Source organism: Cyprinus carpio, chromosome B5, assembly GCF_018340385.1.
Source record: "Cyprinus carpio isolate SPL01 chromosome B5, ASM1834038v1, whole genome shotgun sequence".
Lineage (NCBI taxonomy): Eukaryota > Metazoa > Chordata > Actinopteri > Cypriniformes > Cyprinidae > Cyprinus > Cyprinus carpio.
The window spans coordinates 24,115,339-24,129,770 of NC_056601.1; the positions used below are offsets into that span (position 1 = coordinate 24,115,339).

The following is a 14,432-nucleotide window of genomic DNA, read 5'->3' on the forward strand; positions in this document are numbered from 1 at the left end:
CCCACCAAGCCCATCGCTTTGAAACGGCCCACAATACATCAAAACAAATCGATCATAGATTATCACATACACGTATTATTAAGCAGTTGATACATAAACAGATAATAATGAATAATCCGAGATCAAATGGAATCCAGCTGTTCAGGCAGGCCTGTTGTGTTATGGACAACATCTATGGATATACTTCCCAGGAACAGGTAAGAAAGAAATCTTCAGTCTTCGCAAAGACAAAGTCCATCAAATTGCAACATGACAACAATTAAGGGTGCCTACACACTAGTTTGCGCTTTGTCAAAGAATGCTGGGAATTTGTTGACTTTGATGCTCCTTTATGTGACCAAAAGTGGAGGGAATTTGTACTTTGGCTGGAATGCACTCTGATATAGGGATGTACTGAGAATCCCAGGGAGGTGGGTCCAGTTGTGCTTTCAGAAATCCAATTGGCTTTATTTCAAACGATCCTGGCACTTTCCATCCATCTGTAATCCAAAACAGATTGTCCGATGTAGAGTCGTAGGGATCCTGGAAACTATCTCAACCTCTCGGGCCGAAGGCAGGGAAATATCCTGGATGAATTATCCAGTCCGGCTCTTTCCACACCCTCTTGAACATTTCAATTCATTAAGCGTTCCCTCAGAGAGTTTTCTAGTGTGTAAGCACCCTAACGTTAAAAAATGACTGTTATCACTGACTGACACAAGAACAACATCTCTCTCATTGTTCCTCGGACCCCAGTAAGAGAGACAACCTCCCAATCAACCATAAATCCAAAAAAAAAGGCCAGGGACCCAAAAAAAACCTAAGTAAAAACTCCAGTGACACTGCCTCTTTACTTCACCCCAAACACTACTCTAAAACGCCAGGTGTCCAACCTCAAGCCTCTTCCAAAGAAAAAAAAAAAGAAGTCTTTGTCGCTGTGCTTCTATTACAAAGTTCGCACTGAGTAAGATGGGGCGCACCGTCATGTCCAAAAACGCCTTTCATCGACCTCAGCATTAGACATCAAAACTTGGCACAGATTAGTCTAAAATTAGATCAGATGTGTAAAAAAAAAAAAAAAAAAAAAGGAAACATGAATCTGGCAGTTCCATGATTGTAACTCGATAGTTCGCGGTATAAATAGTATTGCGATCTCCGTAAAGTCTGCCAGAATGACGCCAGGGCTTTGACAGCGTTGTGCTAATGACTGGGTCCTCATCAAGTCCGAATTCTGTCCATCTCGATAAATGGTAAAAGTAAAACAAATATAAACTTTTCTAGACCAAATGACCTTTTTCAAAAAGGTTGTTAAACAAAAGGTCTGCATTGTCTCTGACGCATATTTACAACAATCTGTAGACCATTTGGGGTTTTTAGAAAACATAATGATGCACGACAGAAGTGGACATGTCCAGATGTGGAAAAACTCAAAGCAATCCACACAGTCAACTTTAAGGCCTTTTAGTCTATGTGGTTAGAGTGCTGAAGCACAAGCCATTTTCATGAACACACACACAGAGATGGACACACATCTATATTCAATCACTCATTCTAATCAAAACCATCCCTAACTCCTTTTATACCACACATTCACACACACTTTTCTTACTAACAATTACACACCCAAACTGGCAAACGGATCAGCCCAGGATGTCCAAGTAAACAGGCGAGGCCTTGGCCAGGCTCTGGAGCAGGTTGTGGATTTCTTTGATGTTAAGTCTCATGTAGGGCTCCCTCTGCCAGCAGCCCAGCATCAGGTCATACACCTCTTTGGGGCAAGTACGAGGTCTCTGCAACACCCGACCCTGTGTGATAAAACACCATTTTTACCGGGTACCGGATTGATACAGTGAGTGCTTTTTATGAAAAACCAATCACTCTGTGAATAATCCATTGATACACATTAGATATGACTCTTTATGAGTGATGTGTCTTACCTCATTGTTACACATTAGATATGACTCTTTATGAGTGATGTGTCTTACCTCATTGTTTGAAAGCTGGTACCAGGGTTGCTTGCCATATGTGAATATTTCCCAGAGGACCACACCCAAACTCCACACATCACTCTCTGTGGTGAATCTCCTGTACATGATGCTCTCTGGGGGCATCCAGCGGATGGGCAGCATGGTGTGACCACCCACCTGAGATAAGAGATACAGATGCACATGCACATGCACTTATTAAATCCATCTCCTATCATTTCAATTTTAGATTCTCCATAATAAGCAAAGTAAACAAAAACATTTTTAGGGATGGACAATATATCAGCACCATGTTATCTGCTATTACTGTATAAGATTTTTTTTCTTTAAGTGTACCTGTATATTGTTGATATTTCATATTTAATTGTGCAAGCTAACTTTGCCTGTTTATACATTTAGATCACTTCTGCCATTCTCTAACACTCAATATTAATTTTTAAAAACAAAAATTATTATTATATAGCATTGTTAAATATAATCTTTTACAAATTTCAAAATGAATATGCATTTTTTCCTACTGTATATCACTTGTAGCATTTCAAATGGTTGATTTATACAAGGAATATTGGTAGCACTTTTTCTATTCATCTAAAGGCTAATCCATACCATACCAAGAGACATAAACCAATGTCCAGATGACAGTATGCCACTTCTCAAACACTGAACACATAATGTAACACTGAAAGCTGCAGTAATGGAGGCTGAAAATTCTGCTTTGCCATAACAGGAATAAATTACATTTTAAAATATATTAAAATAGAAAACAGTTGTAATATTCCTCAATATTACTGTTTTACTGTATTTTTGATCAAAAAAATGCTGCCTTGGTGAGCATAAAAACTTCTTTCAAAAACATTTTGAACAGAACTGTACATACTATGTACTTACTAGAGGATTTACAATAAGTGGGTAATAATTAGGTTACTACTCTTGAACCAATGCTTTATCCCAAGTAGTTACTTTACTCAATACACATACTATAAAATAAAGTGCAACCACAATACCCCCCCCACCCCAAAAAAAAATACAAATTGTCACTTGTAAATCCTCTTGTGTTGTTTCAAACCAAGTTGTGTTCTAAATACCAAGTCTTCTGAAGCCATAAAATAGCTTTGCAAGGAACAGAAGGAATTCATTGTTCATACTCAGCTCTCAAGTGTTAGATGCCATTGGTTCTTGCAGCAGGACTGAATGTGCAAAAGTGTAAATGAGACTGAAAAGGGGATAATTTTCTATAATTCTGGGCATAATTCTTTCTTAAGGAAAGCTACTGTATGGCTTCAGAAGACTTGGAATATGTAATTTTCCTGTGCTAAATTTTATAAGAGAGCACAAAGAACTTTCCACCTATTCAAGACCAAAAGAACAGAAATTGTGATACTCAAAATCACTGTTTCAATCTTGTTTAAATGTGAGACACTTCAGATTGAGCATATGGGTCTTTTATAGCATAAAACTGTATGTAAAACCACTGCCGTGTTTTGCCACAATACATTGTTTATTGCAAAACTTTGACCTCATTACCATGACATTGCAGGATTCCTAATAATCATGCAATGAAAAAATCCTGTGTTTTCTATTGTTATACAACAGACTCACCCAAAAACACACAAACTCTCTCTCCCTCTCTCTCTCTCTCTCTCTCTCTCTCTCTCTCTCTCTCTCTCTCTCTCTCTCACACACACACACACACACGCTGCTGACACAGCAGAGTGTTTCCGGCTGTGTTGGCAGCATGCAGGTTTGGGAGAGCCCTTGAGTGTCAGATGGTCTGGTCTTTTTCTGGAAGAACTCGCTGTGGGGAACTGATGCTTTTTGAGGCACTTTCATATTTACAGTATTTAATCAGCTGTTCAGATGCATGCATTTAAATAGTTATTAGTCATTATAAACCATAATAATGAAAGACAAAACAGCAGCATATAGTTATATTATCCATTATGGATACACACAAACTGCATTTTGCTTTTTTGTGTTCATCCATTGTGTTCGTATGAATTTGTCAGATTCACAGAGATTAGATTCAACAGAGGTTCAACTGATAGATGTCACAGATATCTATTAATTTCTTTCTTTCTTTCATTCTGAAAAAAATCAGGAAACAGAAAGGAGAAGGCTGGGATCAGGAAATGACCCAAGCCAGAACTAACCTTAGATTAAACAAGTGCTACCAGAGAATCTCTGACAGTTGGCTGAACTGCTGAGAAGCAGAATGTGACGAGTGTAACACTGTAGTTTGTGGCATTTTCAAAACAATGCTCTGTTTCAGCAGCCCTGACTTTGACTGCAATGGTCTTCTATCATTTGTTGCTTAATATGCCCATGTTTACATTCACATTTGTGAGTGGGAATGTTCAAGCAAGAATCTGACATGGCCCTGTGGATTATTTTCTGTGGTTTCTCTTAGATTTCCTGTGTTCACACACTTCAGTTGTTTGTTTGAGCGACCAATGAAAATATAGCATACATATCATCCAACTATTCTCAACAAATGCAATAATCATAAAACTGTAAACAAAATCAATTTGTGCTAGCAGTCAGTTGCAACAAATGCAACTGCAATATGTTTATTTTAGCAAAATGACACTATGACAGTATCTATATTAGAAAACCCTGTCTTTCTTTTGGCATTTCTGTTTTGTGTCGCACAGAAATGAAACACTGCCACTTTAAGTAAAGCAAAATCACAAATAGCAGATCTTCTTCCTGTAAGAGGTAAGTGAAGAAAAACGTAATATATTTTCATTTACTAAGAGAGAACAGTTAATATCCATATTGCTAAACAACAAATGCAACAAAAGCCTTTCAGTACCTATACAGAAAGTACTGATTTAATTTTCCATCTAAGCTGTAAACACATGTTCAGGATTTTGGAAGATGTATTATGTAAAATGTAAGTTTAATTTAAGATACCAAGTTATAATTTAAGAACTAACCATTGAAGTATTCATATTGGGCAATAATCTCAGTGTATATGGTGGATAATGTTGCCATGATGTTTTTTAAGGGGTTTGTCATCTATATTTCATATTATATAATTGTTCGATTACTGTAATTTAAATAAAATCATATATAATGCAGTTACGCAATCAGGTTTCAAACAAAATAAGACCTTGTAGTAGATTTTGGGATCACTGTGATATGGAGATTTCCAAGGTGACCCACACTTACCCTATAGTAGTCGGTGCTGTACACATCTCTGGACATGCCGAAGTCTCCTATCTTGACAAGCAGGTTCTCTCCCACCAGGCAGTTGCGTGTGGCCAGGTCTCTGTGCACAAAATGCTGTGAGGCCAGATACACCATGCCTGCTGCTATCTGCTGAGCAATGTGCAGCATCTGAGACTGAGTTAACTCCACCAGCAAACTCTGCTGTCCATCTGCCATCAGCACTGCATCTGGTCCATGAGCCCTGTAAGAGAGAATATGAGAATAGCATGAGCATGACTGAACTAATTTGGAGGTCAGAAAGTGGGCAACATACAGACACATATTGCTTAGATCGAATTAACTATTTCTTTATTGAGATAATCCATGCAAGCTTTTTTTTTTTTTTTTTTAAATAATGAACTTTACAATAAAATGTGTTTCTTCTGCAGAACACAAAAGAAGATATTTTGAAAAATGTCACACAGGTCTGGAACAACATAAGGGCAAAGGATAGGAGTTTTCATTCATTTTGGGGTAAAACATCTTTGTTGGGTGGGTGGGTGTGATAAACACTCTCCTGCAAACCTGAGAAACTTGTTGAGGTCTCCATGTTTCATGTACTCAAACACCATGATGAGAGGGTCGCTTTCTACACACACACCATAAAACTTGACAATGTGATCATGCTGCAGGTTGGTCAGGAGCTCTGCCTCTCGGTAGAAATCTGCTCGCCCACTTTCACTGGCTTCCTTCAGAGTCTGTGATATAAGAAAGTGTGATGTTTTATTACAGAAATACCTACACTAAAGCCTTGTTACATAGCCACAACCTGAAATGTGCAGAATTTGTGCAGAATCAATGTTTTGTTGTGTAAATACACCATACCTTAACAGCCACCAAAATCTTCTCTTGGTCAGGATACAAGTTGTAACATTCAGCTAGGAACACTTTCCCAAAAGCCCCTTCTCCAAGCTCCCTCTTCAGCAAAATGTTGTGACGTTTTATGTGTTGGACGACTGCAAAACAAGGAACATGCATAGTTAAAACTAGATTTCTGACAATTTCTGAATACATTTGAGTGATGTCACTTAGCGGTCACTAAGGTGTACTGATTGCACTATTGATTGATTGAACATAAGAAAGAAACTTATAGAGGTTTGGAACAACATGAGGATGAGTAAATGATGGCAAAAGTTTCATTCTTGGGTAAACTATTCCTTAAATTGCAGTCTGCACTTATTGGCCAGTGTTATGTTAGTATTATTGATATACAATTATACTTTTTGTTAACATTTTTAATAAAAAAAAAAAAAAAATCTTTTTTTCCCCCTTTTGTTAAAGTGTTAGTAATTTAGTTGTGTATATGTATATATATATATATATATATATATATATATATATATATATATATATATATACTTTCAACCTAAATTTCAACTTATGAAAATTATATTGAAAATATTTTTTAGTTTTTTCATTGTTTTTAAAAGTATATTTTTGATTCTTTTAAAAAACTGAAGTTAAAAAACATTTATTTTATATTTACTTTGTAAATTATGAAACTTTATGTAAAAAAAAAAAGTCCCGCATTTTAATGTCACTACCAACACAAGTGTACTGTATGTTTTAGTCCATTGGCTATGACTGATTTTAACTACACCTGTAGTAAACTGTAGTAAAGTTATGCATTTTTTGTTTTTTTTGTATTTTTTTTAGTATAGTAGTGTTTTAGTATGCAAGTTAAAATTCTGTAATGTGATATGGTTGCTACCAAAACATTACCGAAAATAAGCAATCACACCAAAACATGGGATCTTTTTGAAAAATAAAGTATACTGAATTTTCAGCTAAGATGATATGATAGATTTTGGTTCAATGTACAGGTGCATCTCAATAAATTAGAATGTTTTGGAAAAGTTAATTTATTTCAGTAATTCAACTCAAATTGTGAAACTCATGTATTAAATAAATGCAATGCACACAGACTGAAGTAGTTTAAGTCTTTGGTTCTTTTAATTGTGATGATTTTGGCTCACATTTAACAAAAACCCACCAATTCACTATCTCAACAAATTAGAATATAGTGACATGCCAATCAGCTAATCAACTCAAAACACCTGCTAAGGTTTCCTGAGCCTTCAAAATGGTCTCTCAGTTTGGTTCACTAGGCTACACAATCATGGGGAAGACTGCATGATCTGACAGTTGTCCAGAAGACAATCATTGACCCCCTTCACAAGGAGGGTAAGCCACAAACATTCATCGCCAAAGAAGCTGGCTGTTCACAGAGTGCTGTATCCAAGCATGTTAACAGAAAGTTGAGTGGAAGGAAACTGGACTGAACTGAACTTGACTGTTGCCCAGTGGTACAAAGTCCTCTTTTCAGATGAGAGCAAGTTTTTTATTTCATTTGGAAACCAAGGTCCTAGAGTCTGGAGGAAGGTTGGAGAAGCTCATAGCACAAGTTGCTTGAAGTCCAGTGTTAAGTTTCCACAGTCTGTGATGATTTGGGGTGCAATGTCATCTGCTGGTGCTGGGTCCATTGTGTTTTTTGAAAACCAAAGTCACTGCACCCGTTTACCAAGATATTTTGGAGCACTTCATGCTTCCTTCTGCTGACCAGCTTTTTGAAGATGCTGATTTCATTTTCCAGCAGGACTTGGCACCTGCCCCCACTGCCAAAAGCACCAAAAGTTGGTTAAATGACCATGGTGTTGGTGTGCTTGACTGGCCAGCAAACTCACCAGACCTGAACCCCATAGAGAATCTATGGGGTATTGTCAAGAGGAAAATGAGAAACAAGAGACCAAAAAATGCAGATGAGCTGAAGGCCACTGTCAAAGAAACCTGGGATCCATACCACCTCAGCAGTGCCACAAACTGATCACCTCCATGCCACGCCAAATTGAGGCAGTAATTAAAGCAAAAGAAGCCCCTGCCAAATATTAAGTACATGTACAGTAAATGAACATACTTTCCAGATGGCCAAAAAATTCACTAAAAAGGTTTTTTATTTTTAATTTTTTTTATTGGTCTTATGAAGTATTCTAATTTGTCAAGTGAATTGGTGGGTTTCTGTTAAATGTGAGCCAAAATCATCATAATTAAAAGAACCAAAGACTTAAACTACTTCAGTCTGTGTGCACTGAATTTATACACGAGTTTCACAATTTGAGTAGAATTACTAAAATAAATGAACTTTTCCATGACATTCTAATTTATTGAGATGCACCTGTATATTTAAACTAATGAATCCTTAAAATTTAAATCAGTATGATCACTTTTTGCCTTTCACAAAGAAAATACAACAAATCTCATAAATTACAGATTAAATATTGTTAAAAATGTAATTGTCTTTGATTTACCTCTAATCTATCTATCTATCTATCTATCTATCTATCTATCTATCTATCTATCTATATATACACACACACACACATACATACATACAATGGAGATGTAAGCAAAATCTTACTATAATATAACCCTTCTAATTAAATTTTTATTACTGTGTTTTAGTGACATGTTTGGAGAGAGGACAAATATTCCCAAACTTTCAGACTTTTCAAAATGTGTACCTTGGATGTTATACAATTTGCATACATACAAATGTTTTGGAAAAGGGACATTTTTTTCAAGATGTTTCCAATTATGACGTTGGACCAATTCTGTACAATGGCCCATATAAATATAGATATGACGTCCCATTTTAGTGACTGTAACAAATTATTTACAAATGTGATTTTACATACACAGAAAGCATATTAAATTCAAGCGTCTGCTTTAATGTTTCAAATTACTTTTGTCAAAACAAAATGTCAAAACATGGGTGAATTATTGCTTCATCATCACCCAGTGTAACAGATATATTTATGTGAAATTGATACAACTTATTCTGACCAGCACTTGTTAAAACATATAAAAGAATAAGTGATCATATTATATTTTAAAACATCTTGCTGACGAAAGGGCTGCTAGTTTGAAGGATAGTAGCAAAATAGGTAGAGATTTGAAGTTACAAATAATTACTATTTTAGGACTAAAATCTAATCCTTAAATTAAGTCTTTAAATGTCAGCTAATTATTCTTGTTGTAACTATGCCTAACAAGAAGATTGTATTCTGAAATATTGTTACACCAAATTACTTTTTTTCTCTAAATCATGGTAATGTATAATCATTATTTTGTGCTTATAAAACCCCTACAACAAATAAAACCCTATGAAAAACCCTATAGATTAGGTTAGAGATCACACACACGCATATATATATATATATATATATATATATATATATATATATATATATATATGGTGGTACTGTACTTGAGTAGAATTAATCATTCATAATAACACCAGTAACATGCAATAAGAAAACAAATAGAGTCAATATTGATTTTATGCTGACTTAACACTACATATGAGCAACTATGTTAGTTACGATCAAAAAGACCAACATAAAATAAACAACAGCACTATTTACAGATCCTAAAATGTTAATAAATTTAAATGAAAAAAGCTTGCAGATACATCTAAAGACCAACAGTGATTAAGTTACACAGCGTCAGCCACCCTTGATATCATCGCCATGGTGATAGAAGGGGAGGTTACTATGACAACTGACCAGTGGCAACCTAGGCTGAAATCTATTTCAGCAGATGGAGTGGGGCCGCTGACGGCACAGCATGCCACAGCAACTCACAAGTGTCCGATTTCAGCATGCTGCCGGGGTTGCGGAAGTACTGGGGGTTCTCGATGACTGGAATCTTTGTCATTCCGATGATAACGGCATCTGGGCCCATCTCTGATGATGATGGCGTGTTGTTGCCATTGGAAACATGGTGAAGCGGGCTGTAAAAGACAACAACAAAAAAAAAGAAAAACAAAAATCCATATAGGAAAAAAATCATGTTGACCTCAACATGAAACATTAGCATACCACCAAACCAATTCTTTGCCACTACGCACCGCTCTTAAATAAATAGCTAATTCATTCTTTGCCACTAGGTGCCGCTTTTGGAGCGGTAAAAATAGCGGTTCCCTTTCGATTCGGTCACTTTACAGTGCTATGGGAATTACCCTTTCCTCCAAATACTACTGAAGCCTCATTGAATCACGCCAGTGAAACTGGTCAATGGCGTTCAAGTGCGCAAAATATGAGGGGCTCCCACTCTATATAAAGCAGTGATTGTACATCATCCATTCAGAATGTTTTTCTTCAGCCAACCTTCTACGAGAAGCAAGAAGCCTATCAACAAGACTTCTCACCGTGATCTACACGCTGCAGCGGACACGCTTTCTCTTCCCCGGCTGTGTTCCGGTGAGCTTCGGAAACAAGGATGACTCGCAATTGCCTCTCCTGCGCAGATCCAACTGAACTCTCTGATGGCCACTAGTCGTGTGTCTTCTGCCTGGATTGCACCCATGGTTTTTGCCTCCCCTGACTTTTACATGGTTTAGACTAGGTCCTATAGACCTGAGTTGTGTTTAACGAGCGCTGATATCATTCCTGCCAGTATTGCCAACTTAGCAATTTTGTTGCTAAATTTAGCAACTTTTCAGACTACCCTAGCAAATTTTTTCCCCAAAAGCACCTAGCAACAAAATTAGCATTTTTTAAAATTTATTTGGCAACTTTTAACAACTTTGATAAGTGACTAAGACAATAAAAAGGCACACATTTTCTATCCAAGTTACACAGAAAGAGGAAACCAAAGATGCTTAGCAGTACACACATCACATGAATTGAGTTAGCTGCTATTTGCAATTGTTGAATTTAATAATAATTTAATCATTGTTCATTTATGTTTTACAGACTTTTCTCAGAGCGTAGCATATTAACTACTTAAAACACACAATAAATCAAAATTTTTAAAAATTCTAATAAACAATATATTACCATCAATTCAATTATTCAAAAATCGTAATCATTCAAAACTGTGTAAGTGTTCAATAATTCAATGTATTTATGTTGTTATTTATATGTTATTATTATAGAATGCATATTATTTTACAAAGAAATAGAAATTAACATATATAAAATATTTTTTTGCTGAGATTTGATGTTTTGACAATTTGCGTTGTGTTTACGCAATGACGACGTCATCACAAAATGACATCACAACGTCATTTAGCAACTTTTAGCAACAAATCAACCTTCCTTTAGCAACTTTCTCTGAAAATTAGTTGGCAACACTGATTCCTGCTCTCATTACGGTTCCGTATGTGAAACTTGCCATACTTAGTCGAGTCAGGCTCCATGGCTGTGACACGGCGGGATTTTATACATTCCCATAGCAATGTAGAGTGACCGAATTGAAAGGGAAAGAGCGTTTCCCTGGTAACTCTGTACACACTGCACTCACAAACACTGCTTCATCAGGCATTACAGGCATGATGAAATGGAAATGAGACCACCCTTACCAAAAAGTAGTATACTTAACGTTCATTTTAAGTATACTCAAGTAAAGTTCAAGTATATTTTTAAGTATACTTTTTCAATACTTCTTGGGACTAAATTGGCCCACTTTCTAGTATATAAATGTATACTTTAAGTATAACAGTAGCAAACTTTGAGTACACAACTAGTTTACCTCTATGTTTGTAATTTGTACTGCAATTATACTAAAAGTGAATTTATAGGTATACTGATAGTTTACTAATTAAATACTTTGTACACTTTGAAGTATAGTCTCAGTAAACTCACTGCTGAAAAAAAACAGCATACTGGTTAGGTATGTTTTGATGCTGGGATGCTGGTTTATGCTGGTCCTTTGCTGGTTTATGCTGGTTCTTTCTTCATAAACCAGCACCCCAGCGTCAAAACATACCTAACCAGCATATGCTGTTTTTTTTCAGCAGGGCTACTAGTTTAGTAGTTTATACTGCAAGTGTACTCATAAGTTTTCTTTAAGTGAACTTTACATCATACTTTAAGTATACTACTATGTCCCTATTTAGGCTTTAAGTTTTATATATTTTGTTATATGAATATCTGAACATACAAAACATCCAAAGAAAGAACAGGGTATCTGCTTGTAAACAAAAACATTTTATTCTAGCTTCATGCATCCTTTTTTTTAAACACTTTAATATGGGTAAGTTTAATAAAAAATAAAGAAATAACATTTTGAACAAAAAGCTGAAAAAAAAGACTGAATTGGATTCAGAATGATAATCAAAGATGGAGTCGATCAACACCCCAAAGCTTGAAATTATTACCTCTTCATCGTCAACATTTTATTCCATAACGTTACAGTCTTGATGCTGTTTCATGTCGTGGGTGGGTGGAAACGTGCCGAATAAGGGGCGATAATATTATAATAACATCCCCTTTCATGGGGGGAGCGAAATCTGAGATGCTTTTTTTTCACAAGCTTAAAGAGAAAGGCTTATCAAAAAAATTTACTGGGTTGTTGTTGTTGTTGTTGTTTTCAAGTTTTCAGGGTTGGCAGATGCACTGGGGACCCGATTGTAGCACTTAAACATGGAAAAAGTATGATTTTCATGATATGTTGCCTTAAATTTCCATGGAATAACCAGGTATGTGAATTAAGAAGGTATGTTATGTTGACTTGAAAAATTCAGCAGAAGTTAAAAGATAAAGTGGTTTACTCACCTTTCATACCAAACTTGGAGCTTCTGCCATACTTGAGGAAAACTAACATCAGGATACATCCGGTTAAAGCAACCCCAGCTATTCCAACCACTATATAAACCTAAAATATATAAAGGTACAGTAGATTTTACTGAAGCAAGCATGTGGGGGGGGGGGGGGAATGTCTTGCTTTAATGATATTGTCACAAATGTAAATTATCCAATAATAAATCAAACAATAAACAGAATATCCTTGGTAAATATATGTTAAGCTCTTTCAACAGTATCTACAGCTTGCTGTCAATTACTACAGAAATTAAATGTGTCTAGTCTCTCAGTTTGTAAAAACAATTAAAAAAGGAAAGTCTATGGGGCAAAATTCTTCCATCTAGAAAGGTAGTCCCACTTCAACAAAAATGATTTAGACAACTTTAAAGCTCAAATAAACAATTTTTACTGAGGTGCTTAAACAAAAGTACAAGCTTCATATTTCTGCCTTCAAACTCTCTAGAATGCTGGCCCCATAGACTTCCAGTGTAAGTTCAAACTGATGGATGGGTCAAAATAGTTCCTATTCCTATAAAAAATAGTTTGTGTAACTGCACAAACCAATGGTGCTTTAGCCCGTTAGAAAGGATGGAGCCGACCACTATATAAGTCGGCTTAACACGCCATTTCATCAGAATCTTCTCCTTCATCAACGAGACCATCTCTTCGACTGACCCTACTACAAAGCTGAAGAAGCAAGAAAAGAAGACTGCTTACTAGAGGTCGACCGGTAGTGGATTTTGCTGATACTGATAGAATCAGAATCAGAAAGAGCTTTTATTGCCAAGTATGCTTGCGCATACAAGGAATTTGTTTTAGTGACATAAGCTTCCAGTACACAGAGACAACAACACACAGTCAAAAAAAAAAAAGATTAATTAACCAATAGTTTTTAAAATGGATACTGAACAAAAACTAAAATAGTGCTTTATTTAAAAAAATAAATAAAACACAGTACTGAATCATACTACTAGTAGTAATAATAATAAAAGTAATAATAATAGTAATAGTAAATGTTGAAATTACCACAAAATAATTTTTTTCCTAAATTCCGTTTAATTTTTTTCCAAATTCTGTTATTTCCGTTTGATTTTTCTGGATTCATTTTTTTCCGTTTTAATTTTTCTCCACTCCGTTTTAATAGTTAAAGTTTATTAATCAAAAAACAAGTCTAATTAATTAAAACCATGAAACGTATACATTTTCACATCAATTTAATAAATGTTTAACAAAAATTACACGTTTAGGGCCCTATGCAATGTTTTATTTTTTTCTCATCATATTATTTATTGCTACCAAATTGTGTGTTTTAGCATGTCTAATTATTTGAATCCATAAAACAATTTAATCTTTTAATTACTGAAAATTAAGCAAACTTTTTTTTGGCAAACAAAGGGGATTTACTATTAAAATTAAACATGAAAGAAATGTTGTGTGACTGTTCCTTAAAAAATAATGTTTGTTTCATTTTAGTAGTAGTAGTAGAAGTAGGCTATGTACATTCTATTGAAAAAAAAAACGGACTTTTATTTTGACGGGTTGCCGTGAATACCTTTACAGTTCTGTGTATGTGATATGAGACTAGATTTCCTCAAATCAAACGGTCAGAAGCTCATAAAGGCTCTCTTAGAGCAGTTCTGGAGATGTTGCTCATGTGTTTACGTCCTCATTTAGT

General features: G+C 35.5%; 1 protein-coding gene across 1 annotated transcript in view; it reads right to left on the reverse strand.

Annotated features, from left to right (window-relative positions):
- Positions 1-853: 853 nt before the first annotated feature.
- Positions 854-14,432, reverse strand: part of ntrk2b (neurotrophic tyrosine kinase, receptor, type 2b) — a 29,332-nt gene continuing 15,753 nt past the window's right edge. The window contains exons 12-18 of the mRNA XM_042723408.1: positions 12,727-12,830; positions 9,815-9,963; positions 6,000-6,130; positions 5,700-5,872; positions 5,136-5,376; positions 1,957-2,123; positions 854-1,800 (exon numbers count right to left, since the gene is read on the reverse strand). Of these exons, the coding sequence (XP_042579342.1) occupies positions 1,620-1,800; positions 1,957-2,123; positions 5,136-5,376; positions 5,700-5,872; positions 6,000-6,130; positions 9,815-9,963; positions 12,727-12,830 (1,146 nt within the window). The 3' untranslated portion in view covers positions 854-1,619. The remainder of the gene's footprint in view (positions 1,801-1,956; positions 2,124-5,135; positions 5,377-5,699; positions 5,873-5,999; positions 6,131-9,814; positions 9,964-12,726; positions 12,831-14,432) is intronic.